The sequence below is a fragment of the Scatophagus argus genome, chromosome 12, assembly GCF_020382885.2.
Source record: "Scatophagus argus isolate fScaArg1 chromosome 12, fScaArg1.pri, whole genome shotgun sequence".
Lineage (NCBI taxonomy): Eukaryota > Metazoa > Chordata > Actinopteri > Scatophagidae > Scatophagus > Scatophagus argus.
The window spans coordinates 6277076-6299674 of record NC_058504.1 but is presented as its reverse complement, the minus strand read 5'-3'; the positions used below and the strand labels follow the sequence as shown (position 1 = coordinate 6299674).

Genomic DNA, 22599 nt, shown 5'->3' with positions numbered 1-22599 from the left:
TTGTGGATTAAAAGACAAAAAGATGTCTCTCTATATATTATTGGATATATTCACTGTGTCCCTGGGAGACTGGAGAAAATCAAAACTTCTTATGTCTTTAACCTTGTGTATGTACCGTCCATCAGAAGATTATCAGCCAACCTTCCAATGTCCGGCATCAACTTTCTTACAATCCTTTTTCAAAAAAATAGCAGTTTGTTCTGTCATTCATTTTAAAGAAGTTGCTGTTTCTTTTTCCTCTGTTCTCATATCTACCTTTCATATCATATTCTCATGTCTACCTCTGAATAAAAACAAAACTTAATAGGTACAGATTTTTATAGAGCCAGTACTGTGCAGCCAACATTTTACTGGATGCTTGCCGCCCACCAGATTAATTTTAAGAAAAAAAGGCCCACATTTTGTTTTTGCAGTCACGGTAAAATAGAACTCAGGGAAAATGATGTTGTGGCACAGTGTTTCTATTACAAAATGCCTATTCAGCTCAATTGTTTTTCTTTTTTATTGGAGAAAGGTAGCAGTGACCGCTGCAGTGGTATTGCAGGACAGATCCATGATCCCTGTATGTGTGTGTACGGGTATTCTCGAGTCAGCATGTACAGAACATGCTTACGTGTGTGCGTGTGTGTGTGTGTTTTCAATGCAGTGGTTGCTCTGTTGCAGTAAAAGGGCCTCTGCAGTCAGTGATGGAGGAGACTCTTTAGAGGCAACCCATAAGGGAGGTGCTATCGCTTGTGTTTGTGTGAGTGTGTGTCTGAGTGTGTGTATGACAGAGAGAGAAAGAGCGTGATGTTATCGTGTGTCTTTGCTGCAGCCTACACACTGAGGTCAAAGCCTTAGACATCAATCTTTTCTCCATCATACACGCACACAAGATTAAATTCCTATTTGTTTAGTTCAAAAGATCTCCTGCTCTACTTTTTAGATTCTGGATATTAAGCTGCGTATGAAAAACACCTCAGATAATAAGTAAATACTCCAAAAGAGCTTTGAGGTTGCTTTTAGTACTTGACAACAACATTGTGTTGCACAAAGAGCATGACACATGACACATCATGAAATCTTTGTCGGTATTATAATCATATGGTCAAAACAAATAAGATTCTCCACCAAACTAATATGCTGTACTACTTGTGTTTTCAAAACACGGCAGATAAATCGAAACGCTGCTTCTCATTAAAATGAACTTTTAATGAGTTGACATGAAGGACTACGAAGACAGACAAACAGTAATGTGTAACATAAGAAAGAAAAAGCTGACACATGCAAACAGTTATCACTTGAAATCTGCGTGTTCATTTTGGAAAGCTGAGAAATTTCTGGCACATTTCGATGGCATGTTAAAATGACTTTGGAGTAAAACAAATAGCAAATTTCATGCACCTTTTCCCCATTATGTAGCTTGTATGTTGCATAATGTTATATGTACATGTGTAATATGTCATGATGTTTAATCTCACCTAAATGCCAGCAAAAATTCAAAACCTATCAGCAAGAAGTGTAACTGTAAGAAAACTCCAGACTCCAGCTGCAAATGACATCATTAGCGCAAGATGGCAGCACTTGCATCGAGGATACTTTGGCTTCATTTTTGAACAAGGGGAGGAAGTGGAGACAAGTCGTCCATGTTTATATGTGTCAACAGTCCTGTAAGACCTCTTTGTCCTCTTCAGCTGTGTAAACTACATGAGAATAAAAGCTTTTCCGGATCTGGAGGCAATAAAAGTTTGAAATCTTAGATAAAATCTCCAAACAGGACACATGCATCTCAACAATGTGTGGCTGTGTATTTATGCCCTTTGGGATGTTTCTGACTTCTGTTCATTTTCCACATTGTATTTATTCGTGTCTGACTCCATAAAGTCTGAGATGCCACCGTGTGTGTGTGTGTGTGTGTGTGTGTAATAAAGTGAATTTTCTATTAGTCTCTATTATGCTCAATAAGCCTTAACAGATACAGATCAATACAGTGACAAAACGTCTGAATTACCACAGCCTCTAAAACACAACACAACAATCTAACTTTATGACTGTGATTACAACCAATATTGACTTTACGCTCAATACGATTACTCTCTCTCATAATCACTAACATTAGTTATGGTCTGTGAAAAGAAACGGAGTAAAGGAGAGCTCTGACGACTGAAAAAAAAAGAAAAATCTTTGAGTGGGAATTTTAAGAAGAACTAAATTACAGAAAATCTTCTTTACAAGACGCTGAGCATTTTGTCTTACTGAAAAACAGAACAACTACTCAAAGATAATTTCTCCAGTTTTTAATACATCACCAGCCATCTTAAGTGTTACCGCCAAAGGCTCAATGTCATTGCTAAGAATACAAAAACACCATTATTTATTTCTCCAATAGTCTTAGCATATTAGACTTGACTTTTTGTAGCGCTGATGTCTCACTTCATATAGAACTCCTGAGAAGAAATCTTCTGGTGCTCTTGGGGCAACTCCGGAATCAATATTCCATTGTGGGAATGAAACCACAAACTGAAAGCACAACAGAGCTATTTTATGACCCTATTTAGTACAGTGTTGTTGCTCTGACTGATTCAGACTGTCTCTAATAATTGCAAACAACAGAAATCTTTGGTATGACAACGCATGGGTCAAAGAAACACATTTTGTTTTTATCAGAGCCTTACCAGACGAACGCCATTAGTGTTACAATCACAGTTCGTCTTCGCTCAACTAGGGAGCTGCTCTGCAAGGAAACCACTGGCCTTCAACACCAGTTCCTCTAATACACAGCTTTATGTTGGGAAGGCACATTTGTGAGGCAGCTTTATTGGTTTCAGTGACTCTTCATCAGGAACGTATGCAGGTGAGTGCACTTAGCAGCCTAGCTGATCTGAAAACTTGCAGCTGGCCTGTGATTCAGGATTAAGGAAGCACTGCACAATTTTGTAGCTAATGTAATTAATTTCAACGCCACCGACCCCATCAGCAGTGCAATACATGTGATTCTTTTGCATTCGGTTCAACTTTGGTGAACCCTGACAGCCAATTCATGCTAGAGTATGAACAAAAGAGATAAGGTTTGCAGACAGTTAGGAGACAGGGGTCAACACTATCTTTTGAATAAACCGTTGAACTCATTGTCTCTCAGGCGATTTTTTTTTCCTCAACATCTCGAGAGTTATGTCATCAAAGGGCTTCTTTCTATGCATTTTTTATTTTGTCAAAGTAAAGGCAGAGCTCCAAGGTAGAAAAATAAGCTACACAACTAACTTACTCTTGCTTGTGAAAGCTTTCATTCTCGTTTTCTGCCTTCATACAAACAGTAAAATCAGCTCATACTTATTGTAATGGTAGTTTTAACTAATTTCTCCATTTTTGGTTGTTAAAAGTTGTTGCTGATATTTCTCTGGGATTTACTAGAGAGAAAGAGAAAAGTAACAGAGACACTGGATTAAATTAACTGTGAATTTAGTTCTTATACTTTGTACTGGTTGTGTGCATACTGTAAAAATGTCAATGTGGGTCACAATTAATGTTCACAAGGAAAATCCAAGACCTCCGGCTAAACTTCTGGATTCAATACGTCTTCAGTAGAGCAGAATTAAACATCATTCAATATCTATACCTAAAAATAAAATGTAACGAAAAGGTCATGCTGTAATTAATGTTCTCAAGTTGAATCAGCTAACACTCCCATTTTCTGAATTGAATCTTTTCAGGACCGAAATTGGTCTACCAGTGGCGTGACTGAAAAAAAAAATATTGATTGGAGAGATTAAATGCAAAATATTATCAGGCAGAAAATAAAATGAGGTGAACTGCAAATGAAGGTGGACAGGTTAAAGCAGGTCGAAACTGCATTGGAGAGGAACATTTATCATCATTCATAACGTGTGTCAAGAGAAACTTTGAAGTGCTTGAGTGTAATCATAAATTTTGCAGGATGCATGTGCAACCAGGTTTCAATTCATCCAGCGCCAGAGAAGATCCTTAAGAATAAAACTTATTTTTAATCTATTCTATACAAGCAGTCGTGCAGCCTAAGCTGAAGCATAAAACGAGAACGTGCACATTGTGTGCATTTTTACTCAAGCCACAGAACAACAAAGAAAATAAGTGGATTTCTTTGAGCGCTAAATCTCTGTGTAAAACAGCAACTTTTGCTTTTTAGAGAGTTTCTTAGTCACTTCACGGCAGAATCAAACATCCAGCGGCAGAAAGACAAACTGCAGCGAAGGCACTTCCTCTTTGGCATTAGCACAAAACACCACTTTTTGCGCCAAGATCATTTTATGTGGATGACTTTAGGCTGAACCATTGTCTGTAAGTTCATCAGAAATACAGAGTAGATGTTTATGCTTTTTAAAGCGACAGTTTTTCCAGAGAAATGTGGAGTGAGCTCTGCTGCAGGTGTTTTTGCTTTGACTTGAGGACTAACAGGACTTTATTTCTCGGAGGGCTTTCCCACCCAGACACTGAAAGGGGACCAACTGTGGAAAGGCCGAAAAGACTCTTTCAGTTTTGTGAAGAGCCCTCAGCATCCTCCCGGAGGCCTCATTATGGCTTTGGGAGAGGAGGGAAATGGGAAACGAACGAACACTTCACTCTTTCAATGACTTATTTGTTTAACCCCTTCATATCCACCCTTCACACTTTCACCACGGAGAAAGGGGGCAGTCAGGAGAGGACCCACAGAGTGTACCTTAAGATCAGTCTATATGCACATCTTTAAATAAATAAGTGTGTGTGTGTGTGCATGTGCACTCACTTATATGCCCACTAGCATGTCTACATTGGAGGCTGGACAGCTGTGTCCTGCCTTGCTGAGTCAGACAGTGAAACTCACCGACCCTTGAATAATCAGTCATCTGAGAGTCAGACAACGGTGCAGACCAGTGATTCTGTATACACAGGTGTGTGTGTGTCCCTGGGTGAGTCTGTAGGTCAGCGTGTAGGCCTGCATGCATAGCTGTGACGAGCATGAATGTAACTGTGTGAATTTAAGTTTGTGTGTAATGAAAGTGTATATAAATGTTGCGTGCGATGTTGCCGAGGCTATAAGAACCAAAGAAAGAATGGGACAATGCTCCTGTCCTTCACTCAGTGTGTGTGTGTGTGTGTGTGTGTGTCTTTTTGATCAGGAGCTTTCAGCTTGTACTAAGCAGAAGTGATTTTGACTCTGTTGACTTTAACACTGAGCTCTAAAGGTCTGTGTGGCCTGCAAACAAGCTTTAAGGGCCTTTAAGTATAAGAGTTAAGAGCTTTTAGTGGTTCAGTTGTCTCATATTTGAACTTTCCCACGGGATTTAATGCCTGCTTTTGTGTTTCAGTCTGGTGGCCTGGTGTTAAATCATGTATGCGTGAGTGTGTTTTGTACGTGTGTGTGTGTGTGTATCTGCATTTGTGCATGTGCTCCACTGACTATTTATGTGATTGCATACCTATATGTGTGTGTGTGTGGGCTAGTTTAATAAAATCTCGAGTGTTTGAACAACCAAAGTCGGGCAATTTACTCCTCTCATCTCTAAGAAAATTGACATTTCCAGAGTGTTGCCGTTGGAAACCATCCTGGGAAAGCTCGGCTGTTTACCACCCAAACCCAAGAAAGCTCTAAGGAGTTGAGATAATTAGCAGTGACGAATTTTAAATCCTAAAATTATATTAATGACAGAGCAACCTTTTCAGGTGATGTACAAAACAGTGATATTATTTTCTCTCAAAGAAATAAACCGTTTTATTGTTGGGCCCATGATATTTCAAAATTCATTCTGTTATCTTTATGCTGAAAACATGTTTGCACATACCGAGGCAATGAAAGTGTTTCTGTATAAATGTCCAAATTAACTGAATAATGGATGTTTGAATTATTCCTCTCTGAGACCCGTAGGTGCTAAGAGCTGCAAGCTTTTCAGCTTGCCTGACAGACAAGGGAAGAAAATTCATCCAACAACGTGCCAAGCTCTTGGCGAAGAGTTGTAACGGATTGAAATACAAAAGGAATCTGCGAAAAATCAAGGCTCTTTGAAGCAAGTTGTAAGTGATAGCCCAAATGTCGAGTGAAATTACAAAAGCCGCTTCTAAAACCGCAACCTGATGATGTTGATTTTAATCAAATTAACTTACACTAAGCAAACAATGATACAGGGTGATTATCATTGGACAATTCCATGTGGTTTTGGCAGAAGGCTGAAAGTGTGTGCGTTTGTGTGTGTGTGTGCCAGGCTTTGCTTTGGTATGTTTCATAATATGTCACCCTTGTATTACAGTCGACTACAAACGCAGGCAAGAAAGAAAGAATGAAAGAAAGGTTAATGATATGGGAGAGAGGAGGAAAGATGTACATAAAAATCCACTGATGAGCCCATTACACCTTAAACTGGAACAAATTAGACTGTAGATTGCCTTTCTTTCCCGACTCCCCTCCCGCTTCCTGCTTTTGCTTTCCTCTCATCTCTTCTCAATTGTCTTTTAGCTCTGCTTGATTTTTGGCTCTCTCCCTCCTCCTCCTCTCCAAAGCTTCCCTCCTCTTTCCTGTCCTGCCACCCAGTGGGATGTGATTAATTGTGAGTGGGTCAGACTGCTGGCACAGAGCTCTTTCAATATCTGATGCTATTCCCACCTCTGCATAAGCTCCCCGTAACTCCCCGCTCCCCGGCCCCTGAGATGTTCAACCCGAGAGAGAGAGTGAGACCAGTTCTGCCAAGGCGAAATGTAAAAATGAATATGTACCTTTTAGTGTCGCTGCTTCAGTCCACTTTCCCTCTTGCTTCCAAAATAAACACACTGCCTTGTAAGGTCACGCTCTCTTGGGCCAAAAATCAAGCTGCTCCACTTAGCAGCGTTTGTTTTCGGGGTTGGTGTATTTTTAACTTTGCATCTTTTCTGTATTTGCAGCATGTTTGTTGTGAAAGTGTTGACTTGTTTCGACTTTCTGCAGCACATCTGTTTGGTTGTAGCTTGTTTCCATTTCCTCTTTTGGATTTCCTTTTATGATTTTTGGAATGGTATTGTTTCCATCTCTTTGAGTCCTCCAACCCCTCTGACCGTTTCTCTCTTTCGACAAACCAACAAACTCTAAAGCACTTTATAAATCCACTGTCATTATTTCAACTGTCACAAGTTATCTCTCTTTCAAAGCCCCGATTCTCTTATTTCTCACCGTGTTTCCCTCCTCCTGACTACTTTCACTAAATCCCAAACAAGGACTTCTAAAACCACCGTACTTTTTCTGAAGACAGCAGTCATCTTGTCTCAGCCAGTCCCTTTTGGCATTATTTTTTCCATCTCTTGTCCCTCCTCGTCCACCCTCCCAGTTTCATACAGATGCTGTATTTCTATTCCAGGTCAGTAGGCAGAATAAGATTAGCACTGAATGTTGCAGCAAACCAGGGGTAAGTTAAATTTGTATTAACATTTTACAACAGGTGTCATATTAATTTCACATGTATATGAGGTGGCTTTCCTCTTAGGAGGAGGAGGAGGAGATGACTGTGGTTTGAGTCAGACAAGAGGCCATCAGCCAAGACCACATCAACCGACAAAACCATTTTAGTGATCAACAAGACATCTTTCAGTCAGGTTTATGGCAACAAAAACAGATTTTTTATGGCAAAACATGACTTTTTTCAACACTAACTACGTGTTTTTGTTTTTTTTTTTGTTTTTGTGCCTTAATGACATACTATGCAGCAATTGTCAGCTGTTGTAAGCTCAACAGTAAGAGATTCAGGAGGAAGACAGTTGATTGTTGAGTCTCATTTCCAGGCTGTCAAACTGCCATCAAGCCAAACTGTCAGCATTTCTCTCTTGTCTCCTGTCTTTCTTCACAAGTCTCTCTCTTTCCTTCAGTGCCCCATCCCTGTCTTCCTCTCCCCCTCTCTCTCAGGTCAGACCCTCTGTCTTTGCCAAGGAGCTGATTGTTGCCAGGGTGTGATGGCTCTGCTGAGCCCGCTGACTCAAACAGAAGGCAAAAGGCCAGCCAAACCAAAATCACTGAACAGCAGAAAGCTGCCCTCTTCTGTTCTCTTTTGACCCCTCCATATACCCCTGCACGCACGCACGCACGCACGCACGCACGCACGTAAGCATGCACAAACAGACATACAGATACTGGCATGTGAACACACAAGGAGATGTGAGCTAACATGTTGGTAACAGACTTAGACAAGCGTTAGTGAAGAGGGCTGGGTCCACTTAAAGTAAATTTGCTTCCTCATAAACCTCTAACACTCACACACACACACACAAGACTTTGTATTACTAAACTTTTAGTTCAATAAAGATTTGTTTCAGGGGCTTCGATCACGCGCCCACGCATCAGGGATATAAGACAGATCTGGAGGCAGGAAGTGACCACAGAAATGCAAACGTTATTGGGGGCGGCAGAGGCTGGACACACACCAACGGCATTGGGATATTCTGACATGTAGGTCAAGCACACACGCTCACACACACACTTTTTTTTCTCTACCCACTAACTCTTGTTTAATTCTAACAGTTGTACCAGTGGAGTTGCACAATAAACTATTTGGTCACTATTTAAGTTCAAATTACACTTAAGGCAAAAGGCACACATGCACAAACACAAACACACACACACACACCAGGGTATTTCACCATAGTAAAATTACTATTGGGACAAATATGCAGAAAAACAATCTCTTTCTTTCTTTTGTATTTCTTTACAATAGAAGTCAGCAGACACTTAACAGCATATACATCATTCATGTTCATCTGGGTTGTTGGACTGGGGGACTGGATTTGTTCAAACTTTGTTTTTGTTGATTTAAGAAGTTGCTTTTCGCATTCTCGCCAAATGAAAATTAAATCACTGAAATACTGGAAATAATTCAAAAATACGACTTTGGCTTTAAATTCAGTTGTGTAACAAGATGATAATTCATATATTTATTCAAAAGTCTTGTTTTGTTTTTTGTATAATAACTTCAGAAAACATATACCCTTATTCATTAAAAGGCCTCCCATTCACCAATCTTAATAGCACACTGGAACTTATTTTCATTTTTGCTTTATGGTCCTCACTGAGAAATTATTAGAGGAGCTGAAAGGCAGATGGAGGAATCATCATTTCAATGTCATATGACACCGCCTTTATTTTTTGCCTTCACAGATAAAATGTGCACAATGACATCCTACAGTCACTCACTCGCCAGCCTTTTATTGAAAGTAGCTGACCACATAAAGCCCAAATGACATGCATTTTAAAAGCTTCTTGAAAACCTCTAATAAATGTATTTCCTGTTGAAAACAGATACTGGAGTTAGACACAGTGCAGGGAGAGATCAAACGGAGATATAAGTGTTTTGTTTATGTTTTTTTTAACATACATATCTTTCAAAAGGATTTGGGAGAGCGTTATGGATTGACATGTTTTGTGCTCCTCCTGGTGCACGAGAGTCAGTTTTCAAACTAAAAATAGCAATGACATATGTGAGATCTATGTTTTGGTTTTTCTATCCTAACGGGATTTGTTTGTGTTTATCCACATTTCAGTGTGGCATTAAAATGTTAGAGGATCTCCCAGTGCGCATCTTTCCCCAATAGCGTGCACAACTGGCTAAGTGTAAGTAATGTCATTTGGAAGCACATTGCTTCTGGCAGGCTCTGTGTGTGTGAGCGAGATGATTTCCTTATAACAGCATTGTTCACAAACATCATTAAAGAGTAATGCCAACACTCTGATTCCCATTTCAACACATCCACTCTTCTTTTTTTAAAGCCTATTTTCAAACTTGCAGCCATGACGGTTTTCGGAATCTGGCAATAAAAAGAGAAAGTTTGAGGAGTAAGAGAGACGTGGTAGAAGTGAGGCTGAGAAGTCAACAGCTCAGTGGGTGGAAATACAATTCATGCCTCCAGGTTACAAGCTTGACACACACACTTCTTCCTGTTCTTGTCTCAGTTATTCTGGTCTCCCTGCTCAGTTGAATGATCACTGCACTTTAATGACGTCACAATCTGTAGTTACAATCTACAATCTACAACAGTAGATTTTGTAATCCCGCCAAATGAAAAGTAAGCGAGGTGCGAAATGATGGCGAAAGAGACGGGGAAGAAGAAAGGAGGGGGAAGTTAAAGTGGATGAGAAGAAGGGTGAAGGTCTGCTGAAGGGAAGAGAAGAAAGAGAAATAAAGAAGGGGTGAACCACAGGAGAGAGAGGGAGGGATGAGAAGATGGAGATGAAGAGAATCTTGCAGATGAAAAATAATTGAGTAGAGGGAGATAAAAAAAAAAGCCAGAAACCTGGAGAGAAGACATGATGGACAAATAAGACAGATTGAAAAAAGTGCTTACTGTATGTGTGTGTGTGTGTGTGTGTGTGAGAGAGAGAGAGAAAGAGAGAGAGACAGAAAGAGAGTTACAGGCAGAGTGAAAGTCACCTTGTGGAGCTACAGTGCACTGAGCAACACTGTCCATCCCCCTTATGAATTATGACAGTCACTGGTTGGCCAAAATCCCACTGCTACACTCACACACACACACACACACACATTTCACTCCACTCTCTCTAGCTCTTTTTTTCTCACTCTCTCCTCCTCTCAGAGTGGTACACTTTCTTCATCCAGAAAGCTGTGCTTCATGGAGAAAAGCGATCATAAAATATGCAGCTGTTCCACTGCTCTTTAGAGTGCTTCTCAGACCTCATGACTCTTTGTGTGCGTGTGCGTGCGTGTTTGTGTGTGTGTGTGTGGGCATGTCATGTGATGGCAGTATGCGTCCTCTCCTCTACTTCTTTAACCATCATGCCTTTCTTTCCTGCCCCATCTGTCTCTTGTTGTCACACCCTGAGTTTCTGCCCGTCCTGGTCCACAGTTTCAGTTTCTGAAAAATTAAAGTGACTTCAGTTCAGTGGATGTTATTTCCATGACATCTGACCTGCTTCTCTTTCACTCTTGCTCTCTTTTATGTTCTTGTCCCTCACATCTTTTCTGTGGCATCAGCAGAAAGGTATTCTGTCCTGCAGGAGGGATGGAAATAGGGCTGCAGACTCCGATGGTATTCCATCTTTCTTTTAAACTTTATCTAAACATGCAGAAGATGTAATTAGTAAAGGCGCTGCTTTAATCTCAGTTTTTCATCTGCAGCACATTTGCTTTTTGATGCTTGTAAGCAGTCCCATACTGAATCGGCAGAACATGTCTTTTGGCTTTAAATGTCTGTTTCTATGCAAGTGCACTGAGTTCTTGAAAATATTATTACTTAAATCTACCACCTAGCTTTACAGAAGCGTAATCTAATCTAAGTGTAACCAGCCTGATTAAACAGGTTGTTTAAAAACAGATGATAGCTGCTTTGTAGAAATCTTTGATTAGCCTTTGGCTCACACTGAATCTTTGAGAGACTGAACGGGTAGAGATTATCTGATATATGATAGTATCGATTGTATTGATCCTGTACATAGATGGAGGCAACAAGTGGCTTCAGAAATCCATTCTGGTAATGTACAAACACAATCATGAAGTCACGTGCCATATCTGGACGTGTCATTCACAATGATGCAAGAAATTGTAGCTGTGATGAGGCAGTAACAGCTATAGGCAGGTGTTAAGCTACTGTGCATGCTGCTGCCTGTGAAAACAGAAAATGCCGGGTTTTCTTTAGTAAGAGAAGCAAACAAAAAGGTGAGACCCAACAGTGAAAGAGCGCAGTGACTTTGCAGTAAAATGTGGGACTTGCAGTATGTTCAAATCACCTCCAGGAAAAAAAAAAAAAAAACGCTTTCAGGTCTGAAGATCAATGATTCACTGAAAACTCACCCTCTTTACATTTTCTGACGGAGACAGAGACCTTTTTGAAAAATTAAACTGATTAATTCTATTTATATCTGAAAATGATCAAGTACTTATCATCTATTTTCATTAATCCTTGTAGTCAGCAGAGAAAAAACTCAAGTCAAAAGATCAGTGAACGAAAACCGCATCTAATTTGACTGGTTGAGAACTGGCTCATGAATCCTTATTAATTAATCAGCTTCATATTAGCCTGAAATGGCTACTCTCCACTATTCATGGAAACATATATGCATGTGCACACACCACCCGCACACAAACACAAACACACCTCAGCCTTAGTGTTGTGCATGTGTGCAAGAACCATTTGTGATTTTATGATGTATGTGTATGCATGCATTTATTAAAACACTTCTGCATGTTTTTCCTCTGCGTGTGTGTGTGTAAATGGGTGCCCTTTCCCCAGCTCATTGGGATGCAAGACGAGAGCCCATCGAGTGCGAGCTGTCCAGGCTAGCTTTGGAGTCATTAGCGTGCTCGTTAGTCCAGTTATGTTAAATCTAAATTATCATTCATCATCACACAGGGACCCATCATTTATTCTGATGTGGCCTAGCAGATACACGTGCTAACTGGATTAACTCATTCAGGGACACGTAGACACACTTGCAAAAACACGGTGGAATTGCAAATCAGGTGTTAGCTATGTGTTAAGTGGTTAAAATACATTATATATTATTGATTGACACATTTCAGAGCATTACAAAGGATTGGTTTGTCCTTGTGTATGCAAACCAGTAACAAACTGAGCCCTGCTGCAGACAAATGTGACCTACCGGGGAATAATAAATCAAGAAGATATGCTCTACAGTACGACTTTAGGGAAGGCGTTTCGGTTGTAAACACGAGTGGAAACTAAAGGTTACAGAAATTAGCTTAAAGGTTGGTGGCCGGTTTAGATTGTGAAACCACAAAATAATGCTGAATATGCTACTCTGTTTCAATACAAAAAGCAAATTAAAGGCTACACAAAGTGAAGGAAACAAAATTCACACTTCAAACATTAGGGGCAAATGATGGAAATTTCCTGCTGTTCTGCCTTCTTCATTGATACGACTGAACACAGTAAAACAAGGATGGACTTCGCGATACAGCAGAGGAGGGCTGGCCTGCATTCAGCACTAGCTCTCGGCATTAAATTAGCTCTCACTGAGTAAAAACACCCCGCTGGCACACATAGTCTTTAGTCGCTACAGGAGGAATACCCACCATCTGCGCTGACGTGATTGCAAAGACATGGAATTCTCGGGAATCGAACAGACAAAGCGGATTGAGCAGCTCCCCTGCCAAATACATACACTCTGTGTTTATCACATAATTACTTTTCCACTTCTGTTATGTTTATTGGCCTTACAAGTTTGAGCACATACAGCTTTGACCATGAAAGGCTTTCCAAAAGAGGTGGAATCAAAGTACAAGGAGGAACGCCGACTGTGGGGTAATAGAGTTTAACTGTGTTCTTCTCAGTCATACACTGAGGGAGCCGTCTTCCATTTGTGATGTGTTTGTGGCAGCAGCCCAGCTGTGACTGTCAAAGCACGAAATTGAAATATTAATCAGAAAATCTTTTGTTTTTGTTGTCTTCACTAATTAGAGCACATTTCTTAAACAGGAAATCCTCTAACAAATCCCCCATTAGATATAAGCTGTTCAGGACATGCAGCTTTGACCTTTGTAATGGATATGGAGAGCAAACAGTCTCTGTGTTTGCTGTTTCCAATAATCAGCAGATAATCAGAAGACGCTCCAAATTACAAAATGTGTTTGTAACTATAGCAGGACCAGTCTGAACCCTTCAAAAGCTTGTGCTGAGATGAAAAGGGCTGTCACGTAATCAAGATTAATCTTGTTGTTTAATGTTAACAGTGAACACTAAGAGACTCCCTGTCATGCATCAATAACATTCACCATTAGGAAAATCACTTGTTTAGAATTATTGTGTGTCTCTAATTGATTCTGATAGGTGTTTAATGGCAGATATAATAAGGCCACCCTGCCTTGCAATCTGTTTATGATTTTAAGCGAAAGACAAATGAGTCAAGCGTGCGTTTACTGCTGAATTTGCAGATGAAACGAAAAAGATTTCAGAGCTTTTTGATCTTTAAAGGACACCAGTCTTGTCACTTCAGCGACATCAAACCAGTCTGGACACCTCTGAAACGACAGCTGTGTTCATATAATGTAATCAATGCTCCTAATTCCTGGAAGGACATCACAGAACACAAGCAGAGGAATGTCAGTGGACTGACTCGTGTGGTAAAACAAAGACTAACACTGGGTTTAGCAGCTTGATCTGTTGCCATTTTTAAGGGTTTACTGTACAAGAGGAGCCGTCAGTGTTGTCTTAAACATTATTTCTTTTTCTTTTCTTTTTTCTTTTCCCATAGAATCATATTTTCTTGAGCTTAGCCAAAGGGTATAGTGGCCAAAACTTGACCAAGGTACACATTACATCACTGAGATCTTTTACTTAACTTTAAACATAATGTAGCTGCCATGTGCAGATGTTGTAGAAAGAAGAAAGGCTTTAAGATGTTGCAATTGGACATGAATAAAACATGAACTGAATGAAATACAAAAACATTGTCCAATATCAACATTCTTGTAGGGTGACAGGATTTGAATGGCAGCTTTTAGTGTTGAAGAAGCTAAAATGAACATGCATGGATTTTGTGCTACACCTCTACACCTCTACCTCCATGAAAGTCAAACCCTATATGCTAATGAACCACCATCTACATGCAGGATACAGAAATCCTGTGTTGGCAATAAATTAGGCATACACATAAACTGTGTACTGCAGAATCATCCGATATGAATGCAATGCAAAGAGATTGTAATTCACACCTCACAGTTGGACCTTCCAGCTGGGCAGAGACCCTGCTAAAGGACACCCTTTATGCTTGATGTTAATGAATACTGTCTGAGAGAGTGTTTCTTCATTTCCCCACCCTGTGTGTGAATTTAAATTACACAGCGTAGTTTGAAATTGGTACCCACAACAGTAAATGCCAAACACCTGCTATTTGACCATCAGGAAATCAATGTGGTGCCCCAAACACAGTGTATTGTTTCCTAACTTTGAACTCCACAGTGATATCAGGTCTTTGGTCTTGGCTTGTTCTAAAACTTCATTCCCGCTCTGTGTGGTACAGCCATGAGGTAAACAGTTCAAACCAACACAGTGTTTCTGTACCAAAAGTCACACTGTATGCCTGTTTCCATTCCGCTCAGTAAAATCTGCTTTCTTTTTGTAATTTCTATCAAAATGCAGACATGCGGTAATTTAGTCAGTTAATTCATTACTTTGGCTGGTGATTTTTTTGTTAGTATATGCCAAACCTTGTGGATAAGCCAAAGTGTTATTAAAAGAAATTTACTGGCAAATTACTACCCTCAGACTCCCTCCTTTAATCTCCAGGCCACGAAAATTTACCTAAAATCACCAGAGCATGTTAATTTCCTCCTTTAATTTTTCACCATGGCAGTAGCAGAGTTTATCTTCATTACAGACCAGTGGACGGATATTAAAAGAGGGAGAAGAGATGACCTGCAGCAGAGGTCAAGTTGGACTAGAAGCCACACGACAACAACGCTTAATAACAGGTTGCATGGAGGCTTAAATTGTGACTTCATGACTGCGACTTAATGGACAACACTGTTAGACATGTTGATATTCATCTTCAAGGCTACCGTGAAGGCAGTTTAAGGCAAATACAACTATTTAGCATAAATGCAAATGCTAAATGCAATTACTGATATCAAGCTTGCTTATCCATCCACTTGGATGGGAAGTAGATATAAAAATATTCACAAAATAGCTGAAGATATACGAACTGTTGGAATCCGCTGATAATGAATGTAAAAAATAAATCTCTAATTATGGAATTAAAAAAGAAGCTCAAGTAAGTTCTGACAACTGTTTAAAATCTACAGTCGCGTGCAATCAAATTTAAAACAGTCTTTAATATCAGTATTTGGACTAATCTAATAGAATAAAGTCTCCAAGGACCCAGAAAATCAAGCCACCAGTGGCCACCAGTGGGGTCTCCATCCTTACTTTGAGAATCACTGTTCTGAGTCTATCTGACAGCCTTGGTGGTCTGGAAACAACAAAGAGCCAAATTGAGTCAGTCAGACAGACATTTGTTCCATCAATAATTAATGCCTCTCTGCTCTTCTTCCTCTGATCCTTTCAATCTATTTTACTGGGGTTTTTTTGTACCCACTAATGTCACATCCGTGTTTCTTTCCGGTTTTCTGTCTCCTATTTCATCTTTCTTTTGCTCTCTGATGTCTTCTGCACCTTTGTCTCCTACATCTCTTTCCCTTCTTTTTTTTCTCCATCTGCATCTTTGTCCAGTCTGTTTAATCTTTCTGATTTGTTGATTTATCTGACTTTGTATCTGTTTCATATATCTGCCTTTCGCTCATCAGTCTCTCCTTACTTATCTTTTTTTCTTTTTCTCTGCCTTTATCTCTAAATCTTCTGCCTCCTTCTGCCTCTCATCTCTGGGTTCCCTCCATTCCTTCCTACCTCTTCTTCTGTATTGCCTGGTTTCTCGCCCCCCTCCTTCTCCTCAGGCCCAACAGCCGATTAATAAATGATGTCCAGGAAACTGGCTGCTTTTTACAACACCGATACCACACTCCAAATCGCTCTTGTCTCTTGCCTCTCCTTGCAAAAAAAAAAAAAGAAAAAAGAAAAAGAGAGCAGGATAGTAACCGCAGTCCTTTTGGGTCTAAATAAATCATAGCCTCGCACTGCCTTCCTTTTACAACACCGATCCTCCACTTTCATCCTGGCAGCCATGAAAGAGAGAGTAGAGAGAGGAGGAAGTGAGAGAGACTCTGAGGACATATGAGTAAAGGGAGTGAATATCAAAGGAAATGGTGAATGTAAAAGTGTCTTTAGTCATATGCGTCACTCTTCCTAAACCTCTTCAGGAAGCAAAACTCTTCTGTCACACAGAAACATAAAGAAACCGCGACTCAAACATGTCTACAACGGGAACTGTTAATAAAAGGAAATTCCATTAATCAGTGAGACGGTGGGTTTACTTCAGTGTGATTAGTATATATTTCATATTTCACTTTGCTCAGAGATGCTTTAGGACATGTAGACATGAAAACGCGTGATTTCTGTTAATGAAAATGAAAATAACGAAATAAACCAAAAGGCAATAATTTAACATTTTTAAAACTATCATTATCATTAGAACGTACAACATAGATAAATGATTACATCTTTTACATAATCAGCATATACTTAAACTCTGTTACATTTTGTGATGTGACAAATATCTTATGAAGCCAATCCTTTCAAAGTCTCATAATTGTAACATTTTGTTTAATATGAATGGAAAACATATTCCATCACCCCCCTTTATTTCCAGAAAACAATTCTAAGAAGATTAATGAAACTAACAAAATAAAATCCATTTAGCATTTTCAAAATGAGCCAGACGCCCTAATATTCAGCTTTTGACTCATCAACGCTGCTCTGGTAAAAGATATTAAGCAGCTCAGATAAAGCCTAGTCTAGCAAGAAACAGCAGCTAATTAAAATGACTAGATTAATTAATGTGGAGATTTGTTAGAAGTACACACCCACACGCACACACACCCACACCCGCACACACACACACAGCATAGGGCTTCATTCGATTGGCATGATGTATACACACATACACTCACACAATGGATCCGTCTGCCTGTCGGTCAACATACAGCATCTTGTGCAACGTTGGTGGAAATTCTAACTAAGATGTACACAGTCTAACCGAAATATAACACACACCTGTGGACAGAACACACACACAAACTGTAGATGCACACATGCATGTCCAGTCACTGTAAAACACACATGAATGCAATGATGTGATACATTTGCTATCCCCTCGCTTAACAACAAACAAAACAACACCCTTCATCCCAGATGACTCAGTAATTAGGGCTTCAGTGAACTATTATTTTTTTCTATTAATTTATTTGTTAAAAATAGTTAAATCTGCCAGCTGTAATTTCAAATTGCTTGTTCTGTTTGAGAAACAGTCGACCCGAGCATTATAGCTTAATGAGAGGCCAAACTATGGGCCCACTAACAGATTAATCAGCCAATTGTTTCAACGCTAATTCTAACCAATAACTCTATCCTAAACCCTAAAACCAGCAAGCAGCACTCTGAACAAGTGACACTTTAGAAAAATTTTGTCACTACGAAAGTCTAAACCACAAACCGTTCCTGTTAGTGACACAATTACAGGATCAAACTCACACACAAACACACATGTACCACAGCTTTTGTGCCCAGGAACACACAGAAATACACACCTACCTGATGCTGCAGTCATGTGACCTCCAATCACTGTTATCTCTATCACCCCATTTTGTACTACGGTCACGAAATCAACCCCAGGAGCTGAACAGATGGAGCTGTGTCTAGGTTTGTGTGTGTGTGTGTGTATGTGTGTGTGTGTGTGTGTTTTTTATGTGTGTCTGTTAAGCTTGAAATGAAGATCAGTCCAGCGGCAGAATTGCTTACTGTCATTCATGCCCTTTGCACATGTGCACATATACTTGCACCCACCCACACAAACACACAGACATACACACAAACACACAGACACACACACCTGCCTTTATTAAAACGTCACATTCAGTGAATATACTGTGTGCTGTCATGCTGTCTGCCGTGAATGGGAACGGCTGCGTATTTACAGTGAATTGTAAATCCTGCCAAGTACTCAGCTGTCAGAGTCTTATGAATTGCTAATATGTTGTATCTCGCCCTGCTGTTGTACCGCTGATCCCCCTCTATCTGCACCCTATCACTTCTATTGTGTGCTGATCAAAAAGTGAGTCAAAAAAGCTAACTTTACTTGAAGGAAATACAACCACACAATGACAAATCCAGAAAATAAACTGTTGGGGTTGCTCACTGGTTGCTGCTTCATTTCAGACAAATCAAAGCTTACATTCAATATATATTCAATTCTGTGAGATGATTTTATTTTGGGGGGGGGGCTGGTCCTCAGTGAGAGTTGTCCCATATTGAACCATCTTAGACGGTATCCTCTGCTCTCATGCTCTCTTTAATCATTCATGGGAACACATTAGGCAGCACCAGACTGCACCAAGAACAATCACACCTACAACAGCAGGACACTCATCAAGACGTGGCTTGGACTGCTGGGAATTTCTCTGAGTGTTCACATTACAAAAACCCAGCTTCTACACTTATCCTTTGACCCATCATATTTCTAAATGCATGCGATTTCAGGAAAAATGAGTCAGTGGTTGCAAAAACAGTGCACTTTGTTTCAGCTTTTCCCATTTCACATAAATCTGGCAAATGAACATTTGCATCCAGTAGATTTAACAGATTTTCTTAAACTGCAACTGTGTATTGTATAATGTCCTTAGCACAGATTTTAAGCATTTTGCACGATAGGATCAGTGTGAGTGTTTCCTTCATTTGGGCTTTCTAACTGAGGAAAAGAAAAACATTTGACTGTTGTCACAGTGTGTTCAAGACAATAAAAAGCAACAACTTCTTGTTCTGGTTCAAATGTCAACTTCAGTATTGTATTATTGGTGTTATGAGCCTATTCTTGTGTCACTATGGACCTGAACCATGTCTGTTTAATAATCAATTAGCATTTAGCTCTGTGCTATGTGACCAGGGGCAGTTAGAAGAGGTTTGGACAGCTCTGTCAGCCTTCTCTTCTTTATCTGGTCAATCATTTTGTCCACCCCTCTCATGTCTCCTCGTGTGTCTTATTCCAACACCTGCCTCTGCCTTTCTATGAACTTTTCTCTCTCTCTCTTTGTCCTTGTCTTATTTACTTCAAGTTTTATCTTTATCTAAGCATAATCAGCAAGAATAGCGCTAACCTTTTTACCTCCAGCACCAAACTGCAGAATAACCAAAAACAACAGGAATCCCTATTTATTAACTTTGTCTTTCTCACTTTGTCTATCTCAGTTTTTCATTAAATTAAGACAAGACACTATAGCCTTTGTCTATTTTGGCACTAAACTGGATGCAGCACACACTGAAGCACAACATCTGTCTCACTGCGCGAGAAAAAAAAACGCACATACACACACACATATTCACATACAGTGATGCTCGCCCACACACACACACACACACACACACACACATACAACATGGCCTGGTATTGCAGTCACACCTCTGAGCGTACTGACAAATGCCAGATCTAAAAATGTGGGCCGATCAGATGCACAAACTTGCGCACGCTCACACATGCAAAAACACGCTCAATCTTATACACAGCTGGAGGCAAACTCACAAGAGCATCAACCTATTCCCATATGCTGCACTAACACACATGGTGCACAGAAAGCACAGGTGGCTGGCACACACTTTCCCCGCTCTTTGTGTTCGTGTGTGTCGGTGTAAGTCAAGGACGAAACATTTGTCGGTGAATGAACAGGTATGCTTCATCCTTCCAGGCAATGCACATGAGCACTGAGCTGTGCACGTCAGCTCACACACACACACACACACACACACACACACACACACACACAGGGATACCGTAAAAGGAAATCCACACACAGAGACAGTTAAAGAACTACATTTTCTCAGTAAAAGCATTTTCAAGTTAACGCTGAAGATGCACAATAGATGGGTATTAAGAGAAAGACATAAAGATAAGATAGTACACAGTAGATAAGTAGATCAAACGGACAGAACGAGGGAGGACATGCAAAGAGCAGAGGAGGGGAAGACATGAATTTTTATATGAAAGGAAAAAGGAAACTGAATAAGACAGAAAGCACAGCTGATACCCAGAAGAGGAGAGTGCAGGACAGGTCCCTGCTTCATGGACAACAGATGAAAAAGCAACGAAGGGAGAAGAGGGGATCACAGCAGGAGGAGGAGGAGGAGGAGGAGGTGGAGGAGAAGGTGAGAAAGAGAGAGAGAGAGCGAGAGAGAGACGAAGGAGCCAGTGTGAGAGGACCGGGATTTTTCTCTACTTACAGAATCTCCAGATCGCGCAGCGCTCGGAAAGCTCCATCTTCAATGCAGCTGATGTGGTTGCTGTCCAGTTGCCTGCGCCAAGCACGCAAACATACACAGACAAACACACACGGAGATGAGAGAGAGAGATGGGAGAGAGTCAGACACAAGTATGCAAGGTCCGCTCGGCTGGGGGAGGGACTAACAAAAGACAGGTTCAGTGAATGAGTGCGGGCATGTGGGTGTATGAGTGAGGTGATACCCCAGTAAGTGGGCTTAAAGTAGATAAGACACACTGGCGTTAGCTTCCAGGAACATTCTGTCTTTCTCTCTCTCACACACACACACACACACACACACACACACTAGGGATACCCAGTCTAGACGAAAGCACACAAGCTAAGGTTAAGTCTCTCACCTCTGCGCTGATATGGCCAGCCCTGAGGAGAGGAGGAGAGGAAAAGGAGAGTGCGAGAGAGGAGACCAGTATGCTGAAGTGGCCTGTCTGGCGTCAGCCTATCACCTCCCTCCCCTGCTGCATGCCCAGCGCACACTGGCCACCGGGAGAGAGAGAGGGACGAGAGAGGCAGACACAGTGAAGAAGAGAGCGAGGGAGCTGTAGCTAAGCCCACCCTGCTTGTCTGTTCTGTAAATATTAATTGCATTTTCTCCTCTTCCACCCCTCCTCTCCCATCCTCCTCATTTCCCCTCCTCGCTATGTCCTCTTTTATTCTTTTTTTTCTCCTCTCTGTAGTGAAAGAGGGAGTAATTTCATTACATTAGGCCAGCCAATCCATTAAGGGCCTTTTACCGGCTCTGTCACTGAAACAATTTCATTAAAAGGAAAGCCCCCGTAAATCAACCTACCGTCACGACTCTGCCTCCCTGCCTCTCTTTCCTGTTCTCCTTCCTTCTCTCTCTGAAATCCCTACTTTTATTCTCTCTCCCACTCTTACCCTCCCCCTCCTCTGTGACTCGCTCGATGCCTCATTCACTGGACTCCCAGATGCACCCTGTACCCCACCTCCATCTATTCTTTGCTTTTACTTTAATTTGCTCAGCTCTAGCTATTCTACGCTGCCTCCCCACCATCAACCATCCCTCCGTCCATGAACCCAACAAACCCGGAACTTCCGCTCCCTCCTCCTTTCCTTCTGCCTCTCATCCCCCTCTCTTCATCTTCTGCAGAGGAGCACATGGATGGATTGCAGATAGAAACATACAAAGGGCGGACATCCAGAAGCATCTTTTTGTTTTGTTTTTTAAAACTTAACCATTAGGGATGAGTGGCATTTAGACTGCACACACACACTCAGACATTCAGACACTCAGACAGGTGCACACACTCAGATATATGGACGAACAAATGGAAACAAACATACAAAATACAAAAAACAAAAATACTAAAACGCACACTTACAGCAATGCGCAAAAAACCGACATATAATCTTAAAAGTTTAAAAACAAACACAAATCATGGACACACACACACACACACCTACATACACACAGCATGACCACTTAGATAAAAGGATATCACTCCACCTTAATCTTCTTCTTTTTCCTGTCCCCTTCCCCATCTCATTTCTCTTCCACTAGATCCCTCCATCCCTAATCCCTTTTTCTTAGACTTTTTCCTTTTTTTTCCCCTTCCAATCATCCATCTACTCTATTTTTCATGTCCGTCTCCTCTCTCCATCCCACTAGTGCCCTCTCTTCTCCGCTCATTTGTGATACCCATTCACCTTTTCTCTTCACACACTCCATCTATCCATTGCTAATCCATTTTTGTCCCTGTTGCTTCTTTTATCAACCTTTTAAATCTCC

At 40.7% G+C, this 22599-nt stretch overlaps 1 protein-coding gene across 1 annotated transcript in view; it reads right to left on the bottom strand.

The window, feature by feature from the left end:
- slit3 (slit homolog 3 (Drosophila)) overlaps nt 1-22599 on the bottom strand; it is a 227626-nt gene that overhangs the window by 70326 nt on the left and 134701 nt on the right. The window contains exon 6 of the mRNA XM_046405716.1: nt 20794-20865. Within this exon, the coding sequence (XP_046261672.1) occupies nt 20794-20865 (72 nt within the window). The remainder of the gene's footprint in view (nt 1-20793; nt 20866-22599) is intronic.